The sequence below is a fragment of the Sarcophilus harrisii genome, chromosome 2 (assembly GCF_902635505.1).
Source record: "Sarcophilus harrisii chromosome 2, mSarHar1.11, whole genome shotgun sequence".
Lineage (NCBI taxonomy): Eukaryota > Metazoa > Chordata > Mammalia > Dasyuromorphia > Dasyuridae > Sarcophilus > Sarcophilus harrisii.
The window spans coordinates 287,570,234-287,594,405 of NC_045427.1; the positions used below are offsets into that span (position 1 = coordinate 287,570,234).

Here is a 24,172-nt window from a genome sequence, read left to right on the forward strand (position 1 = left end):
TACCATGTGCAATTTAATTCATAAATGCTACTTTCAACACACATTTACATAATATAATCACTGTAATTGCAGGGGTCTTTAAGGGTATACTAGATTTTAATTGTGTTTTACAAGTAAAGGTCTTACTTCTAAGATGCATTTAAATTCTGAAGTATTACAAAATATTTATTTACTATATATGTAAAAATGCCCAAATTTCTGCAGATTCATAGCACTATCTTAACCAAATTAGAAAATGGACATCTCCAAACTGGCCATTAAGTGAAGCATTATTTTATTAGTTGCAATTTATGAGGATTAACTATTAAGGAGGGTTTACAGTCTCTGGTATTGGAAAAAGTATTTATACATATAAAATCTCATATAATTTGAAGCCTTAAGGCATTACAATTTAAAGCTTTAAATCTTAAATTAAACTTGCATGTTGTACCTTTCATTTGGAACTAGAAAAACTTAAGGAGTGTTGTCCCTGTTCTTGTAGGATTTCTTAAATGCATGTGTTATGCCTTTTTTTTCTTTCTTTTCTTTCTTTTTTTTTTTTTTTTTTTTGCCAAAGCAATTGAGGTTAAGTGACTTGCCCTGAGTCACACAGCTAGGAAGTGTTAAATGTCTGAGATCAGATTTGAACTCAGGTCCTCCTGACTTCAGGGTTGGTGCTCTATCTACTGTACCACCTAGCTGCCCCTGCTATGCCTTTTCAAAAGAAGAAAAGGTAAAAAGCTAAATGCTAGCAAGGAAAAATTTGAATTATAAGTAGGAAGAATTTTCAGTTTTCAAACAGCAGTATTATAATTATCTGATAATTTCAGGTATCATAAAACTTCCTAGCATATTTACAGTGTATCCACTTTGGGCAAGGGATCAAAGCAGTACTATCAGGGATACCTATAAGTCTTTCCCAAAACTTTCATGAAAACACCTAAAAGATTCTAGAAGTGTGAGGTGAGACAAGATAGCTAAACTTTTTGGTAGCTATTCCCAACCATACTTATTAAACCTTGTCAATAAATGTGTTTATGAATTTAAAATTATCTTTAATGTTAATTTAAGTGATAGCTATATGGATGAACAGATGGATTATATTTATACACACACAAGCTGCAAAAATAAATCTTTTTTTGTTTTCATTATTTTCTTTATTGGTACAAGTAGGTACAAATAATAGTGAATTGAATATAGTTTTTTGTGTATGTAGATGTATTTCCATTATATTTTTGGTCATTAAATTTGTAAATCAAGTTACAATTAAATAAATTAGAATTAATTTTTATGTTCTGTATAGGGACACATGGAAGGAGATGTGTGGGGTTTAGCTACCCATCCTCATTTGCCTATTTGTGCAACTGTAAGTGATGATAAGACCTTAAGAATATGGGATCTATCTCCTAGCCATTGTATGTTAGCTGTCCGGAAACTGAAGAAGGGTAAGAGACTTGATCAATTTAACCATTTCACAATCTCAGAATGGTAAAAAGCCTCAGAAACCATATAGTTGAAATTGTACAATCTACTATTCACAAGGCACTACATTCCATTTTTGTGTACATATTTATTGTGAGGAAGATTTTCCTTTTAACAAACTAAAATCTGCCACTTCAGTGCTTGAGTCCAGATGTGAATTCAGGGAGATAAGTCTTCCTGAGTCCAGGTCTGTTCTATAATGTGCATGAACATGTGTGTATATGTGTAATTATACATACAGTATAATATATGTTTATATGTCATGTGTGTATATCCATTTTTTTGTAGACACTTACTGGTTATGTAACCCAGAACAAGTCACACACCCCTGTTTCCCTCCATTTCTTCATCTGTAAAATGAGCTGGAGAAGGAAAATGGCAAACCCCTCCAGTATCTTTTCCAAGAAAACCCCAAATGAGGTCATAAAGAATTAGCTGTGACTGAAAACAACTAAACAGTCACACTATATATTGTATGTGTATGGTTTATACCAATACATATATGCTGCTAGATTAACTTAATGACCTCTGTCACTATTTCTGTTATTCTTTAACTTTAAAGTAGAAATGGAAGAAGTCTGATTTTTCTTAAGTTATTAATGACCTACTAAAGATTAACTTCTCCATACTTAGCTAAGCTTGTCCATAGACAACTGACATAACCTAATAATAGGCTTATAATTTAAGGTGATCTATCATGACAAAAGCTATCAGAGTAGAATATAGGATTTGTGGTAATTTCCACACTACAGTTGTTAACCTCAAACTGCTTCTTCAAATATATAAAGGCCAGTGGATTAATTATATTCTACTGATACATTAAAGTTGCAAGATGTGAAATAGCAAAAATTTCCAAAGAATTAAAAAGCTAAGCATCTTCCAAAGAGCAATGGAGAGACTCATAATGTGTGTACACAGTAGGCTCTAAGTTGAATTTCCAAGAATTATACAAAAGAAGTGGCATAAAAAGATGTCACCAGAACATGTATGACAGAAAAGAAACAGGGCCATTCATGAAAAGAGCAGTAGATATCTGATGGATAGCTGTTCTCTGTTGGTATTCATGCAATATCAAAAACACTTGGAAAATACTTCCAAACAAGTTGGGTGTGCTCCTAAGGGAAACATATGGAGAGTATGACAAGAATTACAGTGCATGAGATAGTATGTTAATTTGAAGTATGAGGCATTGGAGGAAATACCAATATCAGTAACATCACACATCCATCAAAATAAGATTTGGTTCAGTCATCTGAGATCCTTTTTACCCCATTTCAGTCACCTAATATATTAACCATCTTTCTCAGCCTCAATAACTAATACAGAGCTTGGTCATATAAAATGCCCATTGGTTGAATTTGATGAATCCAATATCTATGACTTCATCTAAATTCCTGTTAAAAATATTGAATAAGAAAAGGGCCCTGCAATATCCCACTATAATAATCTCTAGTTTCACATGGACACACTAATTTATACTTTGGGTCCAATAATTTTATCAAAGGTTCTGTTAAATATCTTAAAAAGTAATCTGAATGTATATTTTCTTTACTTTCTATATTGTTCAGAGGAATATCATGAGAAATTTTTCCAGATACATGAGTTGTCATTTGAAAATCTATAATGTCAGGTTCCAATCTAGTTTTCTAATCTTATCTCACATTATTTCCTTTTAAGTTTCTATTAGAACAGCTAAAATGAACTTTTCCTAATTCGTCCAGTGTATCTCTCACATTCTGGCCTCCACATTTACAGAGGGCATTGATAATCTGGAGTATGCACAGAGGCAAAGCAATTAAGAACTAGAAACCACACCTTACAAGTATTTGTTGGAGGAATGAGGAATTGTATTTTGTTAGAAAAGGTTTGACAATGGGAAAAAAAAAGGTTTGTCCATATATTTAAAGGTCTGTTCCTGTTTATCCCTATACCAAGGATTCTTTTCCCTTGCATTTCTACCATTTGAAATCCTGCTTATCCTTCAAAGCCTAAATTGAATTTTGTCTTTAATTCTCCCCACCAAAAGGGATTCTGCATTCCTTCAACTTTTCATAACACTTTGTTTCTGCCTATCATATATACTTTCATGTTCTACTTTGTATGTATTTATTTGTGAATATATCTTAGAATATTTTATTCTCCTCTGTTTTAATTCATCTTTGCATTCCCTTTGGTTCAGTAGCTACATTATAAACATTCAATAAATGTTGAATGAGATTTGTTGTTTAAGCACCAATTTAAAAAAAAAGTAATTTTTGTATTCTCTTTGAAATTAAAAAATGTTGTAAAGACCTATGTTTTGAAAAATTTAAAAATTACTCAGATTAGAAGGAGATTTCTTGAAATAACTGATTCTCTTTCTTTTTTTTTTTAGGAGGAAGATGTTGTTGTTTTTCTCCTGATGGTAAAGCTTTAGCTGTAGGTCTCAACGATGGAAGTTTTTTAATGGTGAATGCAGATACCTTAGAAGATCTTGTCTCCTTTCATCACAGAAAGGATGTTATCTCAGATATTCGCTTTTCACCTGGTAGGATTCAGGAAGTACATAATTTAATTTGACAAAACTTGAATTTGGTAGCTAAGTTTATTAAAATAACATATTATGTCATATATAATAATATAAATATATTTTACTAAAGTTTCTCAATAGGCAACTTATTTATTGCTTCTATAATTAGATGCATTTTATTTTGTAAATTCTTGTGAATTACTATTATGTACATTGTATTTATACACTCACATATTATTAGAGTACATTATTGTAAGGGAGTATACTATTGTAATTGAGCGCACTATGAAGGAATAAATACAAAAAGTAACTAAGATAAAACTTTGCTATGACAATTTACTCTGAATTTGCCAAAGTGAAAAAAAATTGGACATTGTTTTTATTTTTATTTTACTGTGGATAAAGTATGCAAAACTTTTCTTGCACAAAATTATAGAAGTATAACTTCGGTGAATTTTCTTGCAAATGTTTTTGAAATTACTACATTGAAATGATTGAAATGCTATCTGTGAATTCCTTAGATTTTTTTAAAGTTTAAATAACCCTAACTATATGTAATAGCAGAAAATAAACTATACTTTATGCTAAGAAAAACTCTCCTATTCACGTATTAATAGGTTCTGGAAAATATCTAGCCGTGGCATCCTATGACAGCTTTGTAGATATCTATAATGTCATGAGTAGTAAGCGAGTAGGAATCTGCAAAGGTGCTACCAGTTACATAACACACATTGACTGGGATTTAAGAGGTAAGAATTTGAGTAATAATTTCACCCAAAAAATGTATTCAGTGCATTACCTTAGGAAAGTAAAAACATAAATTACATTTCTCAACTCAAAGACATTATATGCATTATTATTATTATTTTAAATATCTGTATGTTATTTTGCATATATATTTGTGCTATAGCACTGTCCACAATTTTACGAAATTAATTCTAATATTATCCAATTAACAATGATCTCTGGAAATATTTTGTTTTTATTTAAGAAGCTATTTAAATATTGTGCTAAAGTACTTTCATTTTTTACAATTATAGTACAATTTATAATGTACATTTTATTTTACAATGATAATAAAAATTTTTTTTAAAGTGATAGAGAATTTTTGTTGCAATACTGAATTTAACATAATTTCAACCTTGCTAAGTAGATAATCTATGAGACAGAACCATTATCTAGTTTTTTCATCTTTAGAAACATAGTCCCTTAACTTTTGAAATTGGCATGATACAGTAAAATAGAGATTTTTAAGAGTGTATGAGGGTTTTTGCCTTTAGTTTTATTTTTTCTAGTTGTACAATCCAGTCCTAAATGGCAGTTCTCTAGATTAATAATTATAATTATCCTGTTTGCTGTCCTTTTTTTTGAAGGATTTGAAGTATTCTTGTTTCATTCTTTTTCTACATATGTTTTTGGGTTGTATTTTGAAATTTTTTTGGAGAAATTATCTTTTTTAGAGTTGTCCATATTGTTCTCCCACTCAAGAAGTTTCAATAGCTCCCTATTACCTCTAGGTTAAAATACAAACTCCCCTGTTTGACATATTTATCTTTTTTTTTTTTTTTTTGACTTCACCTTTTTTTCACATCCTACATTACGACTCTTCTTCATCTATCATTTCCCACTTCCATACCTTTACTCAGACTCTCTGTCATGCACAGAATATTATCCTTCACTTTCAAATCTTGGTATTTATCCTCAACTTAAGGTCTTTCCCCAATACCTCCCCAGAGGTAAGTTTTTTCTCCTTCAAAATTAATTTATAAATATTTCATATTTATCTGTATCCAGCTAGTTTTTGATTATTGTGATTTATGAATCTCCTGAAGTGATTGTATTATTTGAATCTGCACTTGTATATTTCCAATGGGCTAGTATCAGTGACCATATTATAAATAATTGCAATATCAAAAAATGTAAGTTTAAATATATGTGAATTTCAGTACATCTGACTTCTTTGGGGCATACTTCTTTTACACTAATCAGCCCATAGCTATTTGTGTTTTTTTCTTTAAGCAGATTTAGGGTAGAAATTGCTTTTATTTTTACCTTTATAAGTGTTTAAGAAATTTTTGTTACATTGAATTGACTTTAAAGTTATCTACATTTTTATAGATCTTTGAACTTTATGTTTTTCCATGTCTAAAATACAAAAATAATGTAACCTTAAGCGTTCTATTTGTGTTTATGTTTTTTAAAGGAAAACTTTTACAGATCAATACTGGTGCTAAAGAACAATTATTCTTTGAAGCTCCCCGGGGAAAAAAACAGATTATTCCTAGTCTAGAGGTAGGAAAATACATTATTGATTAGAATTTTTCTATATGTATGTTATTTAAAAGTCTTAAGCATATTTTCTATCTTTTCCTTAAGTACATATGAAATATGTATTCCATTCATTAGCAATTGTGAGATATTATTTGAATTATTGTGAAGAGGAATCTAGGTAGTTGAGTAATGAAATAGAATGGACAAATGTTTTAAAAAATGATCTTGTTATTTTCCAAAACAGAAGACATATTTAGCTTCCTTCTTCCCTCCCCAGTTTAATTCAAATTGTGAATTACAGTAGAACATAGGTCCTATGGGGAAAAGTTAAAACAAATTAAGCATCAAGAAAAGAAGATTAAAAATCAGCTTAATATCTCTCCAAGTTTATGAAGAAATATTTTATAGGCAGCTTATAAGTAGCTATCCATATTTCCATTCATGAAAATTTGCTTAATATATAGGTAGGAATTTCACTAGTTTCATAGGTAAGGAAATTCCTTCTATAATGAACTTTACAGTTTTAAAGAGCTATGTTTTAGAATTATGTTTTAGAATTAAATGACTTGCTTAGGAAGCCAGGAAGCCACACGGACAAAACTTGAACTCAGAGCTTTGGCTTCAATTTGAATTCTGTTTTCACTTTGTTTATTGCACAGTGAATAGAAGAAATTAGGTCATCTATAAGGATCAACTTTGTGGTTAGAGAAATACTAAAAATGTAGGTATTTCATTAGTACTACAATAATAAAACATAATTATGATTGCTAAGTGCTTTACATATATTATCTCCTTTGATATTCAACACTCTTCTCAAGAAAGTACCACAAGTAGTATTGCTCACATTTTGAAAATCAGTGTTTAGTTAGTCTTATCTGTGACTATAGACATGAAAGAACCAGATCTGAACCCAGTACTCCTCTGTCTCTATATCCTGTCCTCTTCCCATCATATATGCAACCCTCCAAAATAGTTACTTCCTTAGAGCCTCATTAATAGCCTAATTAATAATAATTAATTGAAGGATTATTGAATCCTTCTCAGTTAAGAATAAAATTGTAGCAATTAGGTAATGCAGTGGATAGAACACCAGCATTGAGGTCATAAGGATCTGAGTTTAAATATGGTCTTAGATACTTGACACTTAATAGCTTTGTGACACTGGGCAGGCAAGTCACTTAACTCTGACTGCCACTCTTCCCCCCCCAAAAAAGGTAAGATTATAAGTAAAGGAAGAGATTATATACTTAAACTTCTCAACATCTCCCCTACCATAGATCCTATATTTTATGACAATACATTATCTTTGTGATGATATAATTAATTCAATTCATAATTTATGATAACAAGAAATATTTGAAAGTTTTTCTATGAGTTGTTGAAAACTAATGTAAAACCTAAACAAATTTATTTTGTAGGTAGAAAAAATTAGTTGGGCATCATGGACAAGTGTTCTTGGTTCTTGTTGTGAGGGAATTTGGCCAATAATTGGAGAAGTCACAGATGTAACTGCCTCTTGTCTCACAAGTGACAATGTCGTCTTAGCTACTGGTGATGATTTTGGATTTGTGAAGTTATTTAGATATCCTGCCAAAGTATGTACTTTTTTCATTGATAATAGAGAACTAACAGAATTTTAGAGAAAAACATAAACATGTTTTATCTGTTATCATCAGTTATACAAAATTGCATTATCAGATACAGTAGTGTCAAAATGACAATTCCATTGAATTATATAATAGATGGATTGAATAGTCAAACAATAGTAAAACAATTTTATTTTTAATGAGATATATTTAAAATAAAGTTGCTTATATTAATTTTATGTGAAGTTTATCAATAATATGAAATGCATAGAATAATTTTCTGGTCTTGGTTCCATCTAGAAGTGACATGTATGTCTTATATCATATATTGCAATATTATCAAAGAAAATACAAATTACAAAAATCAGATTTTATCAGAAACATAATTATCAGAGGTTGAAATAATATGATTGGCATAGGAATCTATAACAAAGTATTGTTTCCTCCTCTACCTCACTGCTCAAGGGATTATTACTTCTATTCTAATCTTTTATTTGCCAAGTTTTTTCTCATTTTTCGTTTTTTTTTTTTTTAAGTAAGGTCATTCTTAGAGAATTTGTTAATTTCAGTTATCACTATATTCTATTTTATTACATCACTAATTCTTTGTAACAATGGGACCATTTAATAGATTTTAAGTTTTGCAGAACTTTTCCTAGTGTTATTTGTACTAAATGGAGGAAACATATAATTGCCTTTTTACTAATTTACAAGCTTGTGTTTTCTCATAATATTTAAGAAGAAAACGTAACTCATGAAGTATTCATAAAATACTTTCAAAGGGATTGTAGTTAGTTTTTTACTTTGTAAATTAAAATTCCCTTAGGTTATCTTGATCATTTATTTTAAAATATAAGAATTGCTTAAGCTACTGAATATTCATGATTAAGCTTTTAATCTTGTTCTTTAAAGTAATAATGTACTTTTAAAATTATACTTTCATTTTTTTCATGTTTTTAGGGGAAATTTGGAAAGTTTAAGAAATATGTAGCCCATAGTACACATGTCACAAATGTTCGCTGGACTTATGATGACAGTTTATTGGTCACAGTAGGAGGTCCAGACACATCTCTTATGGTTTGGACTTATGAAATGGAAGGTTATCGAGAAAAAAGACCATGTGATAGTGAGGAATCTGATATAGAATCTGAGGAAGATGGAGGTATGTAATTTTTAAATAAAACTAATTTCAAAGAAAGTATCAGAAATTTCAGCAATGTATAAATTATGTTAAAATGTTGTAGCTAGATTAGAAATTATGGGTTTACTTCTAAAGGCAATTTTACAATAACTTATGAAATAAAATTTTAATACCTAATAAAATATCAATAGAAATTAATAAGGTAGGGGATTTTATTTTTAGCATTATTTATCCTTTTGAAAATGTTGAAATTGAATTTTCTATAATCTGAAGTAAAAAAAGTAAATAAGTAGCTTAACAAGTATTGATGAATTTTACTAAAATTCATCTCATCTAAAATTTTAGGGCTATTACATTTTAAATCAGAACAAAGTTATCTGTTATTCTACCTAATAATAGTTTGATAAATATGTTGGTTATAAATGTATTTTGTTAATTTTAATTTAGTTAATTAATATTAGTTAATGTGTGGATGTAGTAATATCTTTACACCATTGTGGCATGTATACTATGTGTTAAATCAAATTCTTGGTTCTCAAGCCCTTTGACACTTTTTATCAAGCTTTTGAAAGAATTTAAATTGTTGATAACACAAATTCAGAATTTAAAAAGGAAAATGTATTTTTGGTGTCCTGGATCTGTAAAACCAAAGATGGAAATCCTCTCCACTAATGTGACTAGCAAATTTTCTGTGACTTAGTTGCCTGGTGCACAAGAAGCTCACGGTTCCAAATCTAGTACATTTGAAGGCAGTCTTTTTGACTTTGTAGTAAAAGACATTAAGCCACACAACCTTCTGGGCATAATTATGGAGATACTGCTTTAATTCCTTTTTTTTGTGTAGAATTCAAGAAAGTGCTTCTAACTTATCCAAAAATGACTCTCAAAGACCTTCTTTCTCCCAGTAGGGAAATCTACTTAATAAGGTGGTTGGGGGGGGCGGTTCCAAATCTAGTACATTTGAAGGCAGTCTTTTTGACTTTGTAGTAAAAGACATTAAGGGGGGAGAAGGGAGGAAGGATTAGTTTTTGTATTTTAACAAGTTTATGAAATTACCATAGCAGTCACTCCAGTCTTTTATTTTTAAGAGAATAGTAATTCTTACAATTTTGTGATAGGATATGATAGTGATGTTATGAGGGAGAATGAGATTACTTACACCATCAGAGCCTTATCAACAAATATCCGGCCAATGTTTGGAATCAAGCCTCATTTACAGCAAAAAGAACCTACAATGGATGAAAGGTAACTGTTTAGAGTTGCATACCAAAAAATGTCAGAATTTGAATTTATTTTTTAAGAGACAATGTATATCAAAGCGTTTTTGACTATTTTTCTTGAGTTTTTTGTTTGTTGTATTATGCAACATGACTAATGTGGAATTATGTTTTATATGATTTCTAATGTGGAATTATGTTTTATATGATTTCATATGTAAAATTTATATCAAATTTTTTGCTTTTTCAAAGAGGAAAGAATGAGGGAGGGAGAGAATTTGAAACTCAAAAGTGTTTTTTCTAAAATGAATGTTAACATTTTAAACTATAACTTGGAAATATGTAATGAAATAAAAATGAGTCAATTCTTTACATGTATGTCAAAAACAGTATATATTCTTTAGGAAGAACAATACTAATTTATGTAAGAAGTATACTGAAGTATTGTCCAGTACTCTGAACTATTATTGGTCTGGATTTGAATTGATTGAACAAAATTAAGAATGAAACAAGTTTATTGTCTTCATTTTAGAAAAATACGCAGTAAAGAGTTATTGCTCCTAATACATTATTAGACATATGATTGAATTTGCCCTTAGTGAATTTAACAAAAGAGAAAAAATTAAATCTAACCTCTAGGTAAGTAAGAAAATCAGTGAACTTAATTTTTTTATTAGCTAATATTGAGTTACATATAATTTACTTAAAGGATCCTTCAATTTTTTGGTCAGCTTGAATATTGAGTCCAATCAAGAGTGGACTTGAATTCACTTGAATGAATGGGAGAAGAATCTTCTCTCACCAGTTCCCACTCCAACCCGTATGTCTACCTCTAACCTCTGCCAAAAAAAAAAAAAAAAAAAAAAAATACCACACAGAAGACAATCAGGTGATGAATCTTCCAAAAGTTAAGTAGTATGACTCTTACACAGTAGATATAAAAGTCAGGGAGAATAGATGATCCAGTGGATTGAGTTGTGGTCTTCAAGTCAGGAAAGCCTGAATTTAGATATGTCCTTGGTCACTATGTAACCCTAGTATGTAGTATGTAACTTCTGTTTGCCTCTGTTTTCTCAGCTATAAAATAGAGATAATAATATTATCTATGACCTAGGGGGTGTTGTGAGTACCAAATAAGATATATAATTGTGGAATGCTCAGTAAAATGCCTGCGTATAATATATTATGTAAATGTTAATTGTTATTATTTGTGTATGTAATTCATTTGTATTTATCTGTTATGCTTTTCATAGTTTTTGTTTATACTAAAGTCTAATGTTTTTTATATGTATCAGTATCTTATAGTTTGTAACAATTTGAAGAAATTAAATTCAGGTTTTGGAAATATTGTTTTTTTTTTCAATGACAAGGAGCCAAATGCATTAATCTTAGCTTATCTCTCTTTGTTGTTGGAATACATGGAAGCCATCTGACAGTGGCTGCTGGAGATCCAACCCAGAATGTATCTCCTCTTGTGAGAGGATGATACAAGGAGACTGAGAGGCAATTGCATTGTCTGACCTCTCTCCTCTTCCCTCTGCCTCCAATTTATCTAGTTCCCAGTCTGTAACACCTGTGTCAGCAAAGGCTGCCTTGCAACTCCTTCAGATGTTATGATCCACAGCTGTGGAGGCTCTTGGGGAATTGATCTGTCCTTTAACACATTGTTATTCTTAGATTTCTACTGAAATCTTGCCTTTGTTTCTTTAATTCATATGGTTTTCATAGTGACTCAATTTTCTTTTTTTCTTTTCTTTTTTTCTCTTTGTGCTTTCTAAAGGCAAGGAGTAGTCAGGTAAGTGTCAGTAGGAAATATTACTCATAAATTCTCTTTATTTTTCTTTTATAAAAATGTGTGGTATATTTTGAAAATGTCTGCCCTTTGTTTTCTATTTGCAATTTCCTTTGACTCAAAACAGATGCTGATCTGATGTAAAAGAGTGTTCAGTTAATAGGTTTAATTTTACATAACTAGTTAGGGAAAAAAATTGATAGACTTGAGTAAGAAAAAAATGATTAGGGTTATATATAGAAAAGTGGTTGCGATAATTAGAGTGATTTGGTTTATGAACAGCTTTTTTCTTTTTTTTTTTTTAACAGAGAGAGCACTTAAGTGGTATTTATTCATTTTTTTTTTTATTTAATAGCCTTTTATTTACAGGATATATGCATGGGTAACTTTACAGCATTAACAATTGCCAAACCTCTTGTTCCAATTTTTTCACCTCTTACCCCCCCACCCCCTCCCCTAGATGGCAGGATGACCAGTAGATGTTAAATATATTAAAATATAACTTAGATACACAATAAATATACATGACCAAAACGTTATTTCGCTGTACAAAAAGAATCAGACTCTGAAATATTGTACAATTAGCTTGTGAAGGAAATCAAAAATGCAGGTGTGCATAAATATAGGGATTGGGAATTCAATGTAATGGTTTTTAGTCATCTCCCAGAGTTCTTTTTCTGGGCATAGCTAGTATGAACAGCTTTTTTCATAAAAATGTTTGTTAAACTTATTTAACAAAATGCTTAATTTTCATATTTTAGAGAATCTCAAATATTAAGCTTTTATCAACCAAAATCACTTGTCAGTGAAGGACTATTCATTCTAGTAAAATTATTCTTCTCATTCCAGTTAGCTTTATTTAATTCCTAGTCAATATAGCAGAGATTCATTTTGGACTGCATTTCAGTTTACTCCAGAAGAAGGTAATAGAGTTGGAGTTATATGGGAAAGATTTTACTTTACTCTAAGCAAAGACGTTTTAACAAAGATGTCCAACAATGCAATGGGATGCCACCATACTAGTCTTACTCTCCTTATTCCTGCTATTACCATCACAAATAATAACAATAACTAGTATTTATATGGCACTTTAATGTTTATAAATAACATATACAAGTTAACTTTTGATCCTCACAATACTGTGAGAAAATCCTATTTGTATTCCCATTTTACTTATGCAAAAAAAAATAAGGCTGAGGAATATCAAATAACATGCCCTCCCCCCCCCAATACTTGTCTTAGATTTAAACTGAAATTTTCTTGACTCTTAGTTCAGCACACCACCAAGAATGTTTAAAACCTTCCAAAAATCTGACTCCAGCCTGTCTTTCCAAATTTATTTCATGCTGTTTTTCTTTACAAGCTCTGTTCTGGTCAAATTACATTGTTAGGTATTTCCTGATTTTGTTCTGCTTCTTTTGCCTCTTTATTGCTTACCTAAATACACATACTTTAGCCTCACCTAATCCTTCACTATTATCCAAAGGTTTCCCATTACATTTCCATCTGTTAAAATTCTTCTCTTCTTTCAATAGTCAGTTCAGATCTTGACTTACAAATTCTCCCTTGATTTATCTACATAGGATTTCCCTTTCCTCATTTTTTTATTTCTCTTTTTGATTGATAGGCATTTCTCATATTCTAATTTAAGTTGTAGTCAGTATTTTTATTCATTTCTTATCTCCTACTACATAGATTATTATCCAGTCAGCAGAGTAGGCAGTCTGTTAGGACCTGCTAAAATTATTTTGATCATTTAAAAGAAATTATGAGAATTTTAACAGTCATAAAGAACTGACGTATTATTGGACTACTTGCTGTCTAGGGAAGGGCATGAGACTTTGAGAGCATTGTCATTCTTCTTAATAATATGAAAGCAGCAATTGATGCCTCATTAAGGGAAGTTTCTTGATCACTTCAATTAACTACAGAGAGAGAAATCTTTGGGGTTGAGATTATATTTTCTTGTGAGAGTATCAACACCTTGGTGTAATGTGTGTGAATTGGTGGGAACAAATTGTTTAGCTGGTGTAGTCTTGTGGGATGAACTGTTTTGATGAGAGGGCCCAGGCTTGGAGATTTGCAAGGTCATTTGCAATGTGAGATTTTTATGCTTATTTAACCTTCTATATGAAATATAGAATCTGAGCATATAGCAAACCTTAGAGCAGATAAGTGAAACTTAGTTCTATTCTCATCTTTGGAGTCATTAAAAGAACCACAATTCCATTGAATCCACTAATGGTAACCTTTTAGCATAAGCTTCATTTAGATGCATATACACATAAACACATGCACGCGCGCGCACACACACACACACACACACACACACTGAAAAACAACCAGCACAATTTCTCAACCTCCTAGGAATTATGGAGCAATAATCCCAATGACCTTAAGTGGTAGAAGTTCATTAACTTTAGTTTGTTGGATAGAAAAATCTGCAAGATAATCTGCTAGGAAAGAGAGACAAAAGGTTGTGTGTGCCAGTCTGGTCAAAGTATTATCACCACTACCCCTCAGATCATGGAGAGAGCCCAAGGCTCTGAAGGCCCTTGGAAATAGTAGTATCCACCAAACCACAAGTTATGGTTCAACCCTGGAAGTGCAGGTATCATTTTATCTTTTTCTCTATCACCAACACACAAACAAGAAAAAAACCCCAGCTACCACAGTTTGTTGCACAGGCAAGATCAAAAGCCCTGGAAGTGGCAGCACTTCCTCTACCAAGTTTCCAGTTCTGTTTTTAGTCCAGAAGGCATATGGCGGTCCAAGATAGTAATGGTCTGAAATATGAGCCTGTGTGTAAACTGTTACAGAGGAAGATTATTGCTATCAAAATCATTCCAAGAAGAAACTTAGTGAAAGGTCCAACTAAGGAAAATTTTCCCAATAGCATTTAAGGATAAAAATGGAAGGGAAAAAAAAGATGAAAACTAGAAATGATCTTACGGTGCCCACATTGGAAAGAGAGGTATCCTCCTTCGGCAACAACTATGGTGCTAGAGTGGAGTAGTGCTGAGGCAGGGGTAGGGCCTTCTATGGCCGAAGGTAGTCATGGGTGGAGGCCGAATTGGGCTGATTTTCGGTTGCGGCAATGAGAGAATGAATGCTTTTTTGTAATAATATTAATGCAAAAGATAAAATTGCCTATCTTATATAATACAATACAAAAACAGGTAATTGTAATATACAATTGAATATTGTTACAATATTGAATTATTACAATTGAATATGTCTATTAGTACATCTTTCTTCAAGAGAAAGAAACTGGGTTAAACTGGGTTATATTGCTTTTGGAAAATTGTGGTTCTTTCTGAAATAAAGTCACATCTTTTAGTTTCCAAAGAACTGAAGTTGAGGATCACCCAAACAACAGGAGAGAGAAACATGCTGGCTATGGATAGCCGAACATATTATGAAAACTTGTTCAGCTATATTGATAAAAAGAATGTCATCACAGAAATGTGTGGACCAAGAAAAGTGGGCTAGTCACATCAAGAGAGAGGGATAATCAATGGACAAGCCACACTCTATTGATTTCCGTTCATTGACAGGGATTTCTAGAGGGAATAGAATCCTGAGAAGTTAGATAAGCAACCCTGGAAGACTGCTTGCTCCCCCCCTTTCTCCTTTGTACTACCCAAATATAATAACCTCAAAATATGGTAAACTCAATGAAAACAAGAAAAGAAAAAGTGAAAGAGAAACTATTTTTTTCTTTGCAAGGTTGGGGGGAGACTTCAGGATCAAGTTTTAGCATTCTATCGTTCTTGGTATTCTTTCTTTCTGCTTCTTATTCTTCTTCCCTGCCTTACTCTTTTCCTCTCTCCCCCATCTTCCATATTCTTTAAACTGAATCTCTAGAAATCCTTAGCTATGGCAAATGATGGAGAGGTGATTCCTCTTAGAACAGGTAGCCCAGAACACTAGACAAACAACTATAGGTTGAAATTCTATGCAAAAAAAAAAAAAAAAAAAGATAGAATGCATTAGCAGTAATGAAAGTTTCTGGATTTAGATTCAGTTGCTCAAATATAAATGACTGAAACGTGCTTGGAGGGTAGTTAATTTAGAATGGGCTAAGATTGAGTGTTGTTAGTGTAGATAATGTAATATGTAAGTTTTCTCAGTAGAAAAATTTAGACTTGTATTCTGTGTCTGTCAAAGAATATTGATACATTTCAGTAGATTTGGGTGCCTCATTTTAAGAGGCATAATGGCAAACTAAAGTGCATCTCATAGAAGTTAATCCAAAATGAACTGCTTTTGGAAACCATATTATGAATAGTCATGATTTTGGTCTTGAAGCATTAAAAAAAAACTGACATGTTTCTACCAGCAGGGTTAGGGTGTATGTTTTGTTCTGTGTAAAGAACCCCCTTCTACCAAAGATGCAGGTTCTCAAATACTGATTTGGAAACTCATCAGATTAGGCAGTTTTCCCTAATCAACCAGGTAAATATAAAAAATGAAAAATGGAACTGTCTTATAAAATTGTAAGATTGCATCATTATTGGATCATAGATTTAGATCAGAAAGGAAATGTTCCAGATTACCAAGACAAAATCATTCATTTTAAAGGTTTGAGAAGAAGTAATTGACTCACTGTCACCCAGGTAATAGGTAATAAAAACAAAAACCAAGTTCAGTGACTGATTTGAAAACTCTCTCTATATAAATTAAAATATTGTATGCTTTTACTGGTACTTGTCAAATTCATTGTTTTTTCTGAATGATTTTGTCTTTCCCTTGCTGAACCGGTGATTAAAGAAAAAAAATAAAAGAGTTAAACTAGTGTTTTAGAATTTTCTGTCAGAGATGATTCCTAATTTCCTTTAGGAAGTTTTAGAACTTCTGTTTTGAATAGCCTTGTGGTTATTTGTTTATAGTCAAGTTATCATACTAAGCAAATAGGGGAAGATTACATATATAGGAAAGTGATGTTCAGGGAAGACATATTGGTCAGGGAAGTCACAATGAGAACTCTGCTAAACACTGGAAATAAAAAGCAGAAGATAATCTCTGCCATGAAAAACCTTATGATTTAACAAAGGAGACAACATACAAAAATATATACAATCAAGTTATGTATATGATAACTAGAAAGTAATTAAAAGACAAAAAAGCAATAGAATTGAGAAGTATTAGGAAAAGGTATCGTGTGGAGGGTGAAATTTTAGTTGGGACTTAAAAGAAGCCAGGGAGGTCAGTAGTTGGAGCAAAGAAGGGAGAATGTTCCAGGTGTAGGAACAACCAGAGAAAATGCCCAGAGCTGATAGATGGAGTGTCTTGTTCTTGGGACTATCAGGATGCTAGTGTCACTGTATGAAAGAGCCTTGTATATATTTATGCCCACCTGCATTTTTTATTTCCTTCACAAGCTAATCATACAATATTTCAGAGTCTGATTCTTTTTGTACAGCAAAATAACGGTTTGGTCATGTATACTTATTGTGTATCTAATTTTATATTTAAATATATTTAACATCTACTGGTCATCCTGCCATCTGGGGGAGAGGGTGGGAGGGTAAGAGGTAAAAAATTGGAACAAGAGGTTTGGCAATTGTTAATGCTGTAAAGTTACCCATACATATAACTGTAAATAAAAGGCTATTAAATAAATTAAAAAAAAACAAAAACAAAAAAAAGAAAGAGCATTGTATAAAGGAATGTAAGGTATTAGGGAACTGGAAAGGTAGGAGTTTGCTAGGTTATAAAGGGCCTTAAATGCTAAACATCATTTTGCATTTACTTCTGGAAGTCATTGGAAATCTTGGAATTTATTGAGTGGGGACATAGGTGTGTGTGACATGATCAGACCTCAATTTTAGGGAAATTTTCCTTAGTGGCTGGAGAATGGATTAGGGTGGGAAGATACACAGGTCCAGTTCCATCTATTGCTGTAAACAAGATGTACGGTCACAGGCTATTACCAGAGTGTTGAAAATTTGGCAGGCCTTGGCAACAGATGGGATATGGGAGAAATGGAGAGGAATCCAGGGTGACTCCTAGGCTGTGAGCCTAAGAGATTAGGAGGGTGGTGGTACCCTCTACAGTCATTAGAAAGTTGGGTAGTTGAGGGAAAGATAATGAATTCTTTTGTGGACAGTTTCAGGTGTGTACTGGCTATCCCATTTGAGGTATCTGAAAAGCTGTTGTAGATGTGAGACTAGAGGTCAGAAGAGAGATTAGGGCAGGAAAGATAGATTTGAGAATCATCAGTTTAGAGAGATTACTTAAATCCATGAGAACTGATGAGATCATCAAGGTAAGTAGCAGAAAGAGATGAGAGGGCCCAAGACAGAACCCTGAGTATACCTACTGTTAAAGATGAGTTGGAGGAACATCTAGGATCCAGGCCAAAAAAAAAAAAAAAAAAAGAGTTAGATAGGTAGGAGAAGTAGGAGACAGTGGTGTCCCAAAAAATCTAGAGAGAAGAGATTATCAAGCAGGAGACAATGATCAATATTTATTGTAAGTGTGGCCAGGAAGGCTATTCATCAGAGGAAAGCCAGGTTTCAGTAAGAGCTAGTAGATGGAAGAATAGGTTAAAGTTGAAGGGAGGGGCACAATGGAAGGGCTGGATTACTGGAACGAAATTATGGGATGAGAGGATTAAGAGGGATGAAAATGAGGAATTGAGAAGGAGGGAGTGTGGAATGGAGTTTGGATAACGATCTACAGGAATTCAAGGTGACTGGAATGTGCAGCATATGACCGGGAATATAAACATTTATCATTGAGTGGTGGACACCACTCCTGTATCCTCAATAGACAGACACAACAGGATTTGGAAGTCCTAAAGTCTAAAGAAGCATTTATTTTCTTTTTCAGTGAAGGTTTTCCTCATCCCAGTTGGGACTTTGAGCTGGCAACAGGGGATGAAAGATAACCTTGGGCTGAAATTAATGGAAGTGATTGCTTTGAGGCAGGAGGAAGATGCCTGGTGTGGCCCTAAGCAGGAGATGGGAAGACACAGGGCACTAGTACATTGAAATCCTGGGTAGTCTTATCTAAGGAGGCTGGCTCTGAGGCAGCAACAGGTAGAGTAGGTTACCTATGGAGACAGGATATTTCCTTTCCAGTAGTAATAATGTTACTTAGTTATTGTTCTCAAAGCCAGAGGTATAGAAGGGGTTTGCAGGAAGATATTTATGTATGACATGGCATAGGTATAGCAGTTAGTCTGGGTCTCCCCAGAAAAGCATAATCTCAGGACACGGCACAACAGAAAGATGGCCAAGGTCTGAAATTACAGTTGGGAAAGCACAACCACAGGACAAAAGCTGGAAACTGAATGTTTTGCTACTTTTGAGGAGTGTGAATTTTATTGGTTATCAGCACAATTACAACTTTCCACATCCTCTTATCCTGAGTAGTTAGCGCACTCAGTTGACCCATAATTTCTTCATAAAGGATTAACCTCACATACTAGAAACATTTCTCATATTCTTTTAGTATCGTGATACTTTGTCCATCTTTATTACTTTATTTCCATCTCCAGTCATATCAATCCCCCAAAAAGGCTCTAATGCCACTTTTTACATACAAGTCATCATATTAACACTTTAGCCTACTTAATGTCCACTACATACATTTTGGGATTATTTATAATTTTAGCTCCTTTGAAATTATGTTATTCAGGTTTCACAGGCATATAGCATCTCTTGAGTACATTGGAGTTAAAGAAATAAGCCTTTTAGCTCAAGCATGCTTTTGAAATTTCATTTAGAGTTGAAGTAATGTATAAAGCAGGAAAAATGAGAGTGATGAACTTATTTCACCACACAAGTTTTCAGAGACTATTTGGTATACTAGAAAGAATACTAAATTCAGAGTCAAAGGACCTGGGTTTGAATGCTGTCTCTGCTACTGACCAGTTAGGCAGGATAGTTTATTTCCCTGGGCCTTTCTTAGTTCCTTCATCTGTAACTTGAGGAACTAACTATTCTCCTAGGGCCCTTTCAGTTTGAAATTTGTAATCCTGTATTTTCATTCTTTCCTCCTTTTTTAAACTTCCATCACCATTAATGGAAGAACTTAATATAGAGGCATAATCTAAAGGTCGAAAGGTAGGGATCCATTTGTTAATATAAAATAAAAACATTTTACAAATAGCTAATATATAAACTTGTAATCTTTTTCTTTTTTTTACTTGCTGCTGGAAAGGGGTTCCAGGTAATCCTTCTGATTTGCTATATTCACAATTCCTCATTTAATATTTCATTATTTTTCATTTAAATAAGTTGTTATTGAATATACCTCCACATGTCTTCAAATTTTTACATTTTGTTTTATATTTTGTCTACTTTTAGAGTTAGAGTTTTACTGAAAAGTTTCTTATTTATTAAATTTTTACTATGATATTTAGTATTTTTGCTTTTTAGTAAAAGGTATCTGTAGTAATATTTTAATCTAGTACTTGCCTGACAGATATCATCTTTATACAAACAATTCCATTGGGCGAATCATTGCTAATCTCTGGAAGAGGCTAAAAATTGAATACCATTAAACTTCTGTAGTGTGCTTCTTTTCAGTGACTAAACATGTAAGCTGATTGGAGAAATTTACATGATCCTAGCTTTTAAATAAACAAAAGATATTAGCTATTTACATTTTTAGATTAAAATGTTTTTCATTTTTAAAGTAAAGTGATATTTAGTTTTTTTTTAAGTTTGGTTACAATCCATTCTTTTCCAAAAATTATTTAAGATTAATTTTTATGTGCTACTCTGCCAGTTGCTATTTGTTTATTAATGTTGGCTAAAATTGTCACTCCTTGAATTTATTTAAAATAATTTTTGGAGATATTTCAGAGAAAGACAAGTCCAAAATTTATGGAGTTAATCATTTAATTTTTATTATATCTAAATTTGTGTGTGTATATATATATATGTATTTGTCTTTCTTGATTTCTTCAAACAATATTTAAGCTATTTTATTTTAGGAAAAAACTTTGCATCAAATGGAAGATTACTAAAAACAAGTTTCTAATTTATAATCACTTCTTATAATTAAAAAGAAAAGAGATATTAGATAGTAAAACTGAAGGAAATTTAATTGTCCTGTTAAAATTAAAAGAAGTGATAAAAACAATAACTCTTCTTGGCCTTATATTCTATGGCAAACATATAACTTTTCCAGTAAGGAATATTTTAAGTTTAACATAGTTCGTTAATTCTTTTTCATTCATGGATATTTAAAGAATAGCAAAGAGATCCTACCCCTTGCCAACTTCTACTTTTGATACCAGTGTCTTTGCAAAGCAATAGGTTTGGAAGTTAGTGCAGTGGGAGACCTGTTGCATGACCATACGCCTTCAACATCCTGGATAATGTTAATTTATGTTATATGCCTTCTTCCTGGTTCTATTGTAATATAGTTTTCTGCAGTGAATTTAAATGAAAATGAACTCTTTTAAATATTTTTAATATAGAGTCCATGCATTGGTTCTCTTATTATATGATTTATAAGTGTCATATGAGTACTTTCTGGTAACCTCCTTTCTTTAGCATCCAAGATAGCTTGGATCTATCAGATTTTGTGCTATTTTATATTCTAACAAGAATACAATAAAATTAATTTTGGCTACTCAGTAAATCATTTAGTCCCTCTTCTCTTACAGTCTAAAGTTCCTAAATAATGGCATGTGTAGAATTAATGAATCTATACATTTGGCTCATTATCAAATAGGCATTTTTAAAACAAGGAAATCTTTATTTTAATTATAGTGTGTTAAAATTGATTCATAATACAAACTGGAATTCAAGTTTGTAAAGATTAAGAAGAGAAAAATTAGAAATCTATTATTAATAGAGGAGTAGAAGAAATGAGATGAGAATTTATTGGTTAGTGATAGGGAGAAACAATTACAAAAAAGCTCTTTGCTGCTTTATAAAGCATGAAAATATATTTAGATAGTTTTTATTCAAATTTTGAAGTGTTAGGAATTAGCTATTTACTTATTTGAAAGGAATTCCTGAGTAAAGATTATATTCTGGAGAAAAATTAAAGCATGCAAGATGGTAAAAAGCCCTTGTTAAAGAGGGTTCGTTTATATAATTTTAAAAAGCAGGCTTGTGGTCAGAAAGTGAGAAAAATGAATCTGAGAATACCAACAAGCTCTTTCATATATGCCCTTCCCACTAGATTATCTGTGCCTAGTGAATTTAATAATTTTAGCTGCTGCACCTAAGAGTTTAATAACATTTATTTTCTCACCTTCTATTAGTTATTTTATTATCGTTCCTGACTATCATTTGGCATTGGAGACACACAGAAAACTATGTGGATTAACTAGCAACATTTACAACATTTACATTAATTTTTTCCCATACTTTTTATATGTGTCCCTCCTACTATGCACTTACAGCATATCACAGGAAAACAAAAAACATTGCTTTGAGCCAAAAATTCTCTAAACTTCTACTCCTAGTTTATTATAAATTTAACAAATATGAATGCTTCAAAATGCAAATATCAGAAAAGGAGGATTTTATGTGAAACTCTAAATGTCTGTGATATGCAGAATTTTTTTAAAAGGATTTATTAAATTTAACCTAGTCCTAAATCTTCCCTGATTATCTGTCACCTACAAATCACTTGAACTACTTAATTTCTTTCTCCATTTATATTATTGGGGATACCTGATTCTTATATACCTCAAAGGGATTTTATGAAGAATAATTAGTTTTTAAAAACCTAGTAAATGCTTTTAAATCCTTAATGACTTATGCTATATAAATTTAGTAAGTAATTGCATTGTGATGCAATGTAGATAAAGAAACATTGTTACAGTAGAGTGATTTATATATGGCTTTTTCTTACTCTTTATTGTTTTAGACTACTAATTTTCTATATTAACTTTAAAAACCAGAATGTACTAGATATAATCCTATCCTCAGGGAAGTTACAGTTCTTAAGCTATAGATGATAATTCCCACTCACTTTAATATTAGGGATATAAAGGCCAAGAATAATATGCTTTAATTTATGAAAAATGTAGAAATTAAAACATATTGAAAAAATTCTTTTAAGAAACAACTATATATTATTGTGTATTGATAACAGTTTTAGATTACTATTTAGTGTTTTACAGTTTGCAAGTGACTTTCTTCAAGACAGTTCTCAGAGGTAAATAATGCAAACATTATTATTTCTTTTACAGTGAAGAAACTGAGTCTCAAGTTATGATTTGCCTATAATTTCATAGCTAGTGAGTTACCAGAGCTGGAACTCATCCTCACTGCTTCTCAGTGTTCATAAAGGTTTTACTGTTAAGACAATGAGTATAGTTTAACAGCTTTTCCTTTTCAGATGATAGATTAGAAGTTTTTTTTTAAAAAACAGAATGGGTGACAGATGGCCTTTTCTTATTCACAGTTCTCTATTTCAGACCACCAGTTAGTAGGGCATTACCCCAGCCTGAAAAACTTCAGACAAATAATGTTGGCAAAAAAAAGAGACCTATTGAGGTAAGGAAAATTCCATTTGATAGTAATTTTGACCTGCTTTAATATTAATCAAAACTGAGTTTTATGTTCTTTTTTTTAGTGTGCATTAGTCCCATTCACTGAACAGAATCTCTGTTTGGATAAAATTCTAAAGGATTTTTAGACTCCAATCTAGCATTTGTATTATGATACATTCCTCATGAAGTCACAAATTAATTACTTTGGATTTAAATTTTATAATTATTAGATTTAACTTATCAATTAGCTGAAAGATTTAAGTACTTATATCAGTAATAATTTTGACTTAGATGCACATAATACTTTGTCATTAATAATAGTAAAATGTTTAACAATAATAAAAAAATTTAGAATACATATCACAAACATTCTTTTTTTCCGATTTGATTGTCAGATTTTTTAAAGAAAAAATCAAAACTCTTTGTTTAAGAGGATACCTTTTCTGTATTCTGTTTTATAATTTTGTGTTTATTAAGTACATACAATGCAGTAAGCATTGAAAAGAATCTCTGGAAAAAGTAACTTTAAATGATAGAAAAAAAAAAACTATTGGAGAATTATGCCTAGAATTAGAAATTAGGCATCAGTCTAATTTTATGATTTGGTCTTAGAATATACAACACAACTTTATGAATTATGTCAATATTATCTATAGAGCAAAGCTTTGGGGAAAGTATCTTAAAGATTTTTAAATTCATTATTGTTGTATCTTTATTCTTGA

The 24,172-nt window shown here is 31.5% G+C and overlaps 1 protein-coding gene across 8 annotated transcripts in view; it reads left to right on the top strand.

The window, feature by feature from the left end:
- Nucleotides 1-24,172, top strand: part of EML5 (EMAP like 5) — a 200,746-nt gene that overhangs the window by 136,795 nt on the left and 39,779 nt on the right. For 4 of the 8 annotated variants that reach the window (XM_031952381.1, XM_031952383.1, XM_031952382.1 and 1 more), the window contains 10 exons: nucleotides 1,283-1,424; nucleotides 3,836-3,988; nucleotides 4,588-4,719; nucleotides 6,174-6,262; nucleotides 7,660-7,836; nucleotides 8,788-8,989; nucleotides 10,087-10,213; nucleotides 11,966-11,980; nucleotides 20,150-20,158; nucleotides 23,376-23,454. In XM_031952381.1, the coding sequence (XP_031808241.1) occupies nucleotides 1,283-1,424; nucleotides 3,836-3,988; nucleotides 4,588-4,719; nucleotides 6,174-6,262; nucleotides 7,660-7,836; nucleotides 8,788-8,989; nucleotides 10,087-10,213; nucleotides 11,966-11,980; nucleotides 20,150-20,158; nucleotides 23,376-23,454 (1,125 nt within the window). The remainder of the gene's footprint in view (nucleotides 1-1,282; nucleotides 1,425-3,835; nucleotides 3,989-4,587; nucleotides 4,720-6,173; nucleotides 6,263-7,659; nucleotides 7,837-8,787; nucleotides 8,990-10,086; nucleotides 10,214-11,965; nucleotides 11,981-20,149; nucleotides 20,159-23,375; nucleotides 23,455-24,172) is intronic. The other 4 variants (XM_031952380.1, XM_023501633.2, XM_023501628.2 and 1 more) reach the window with 2 other exon arrangements.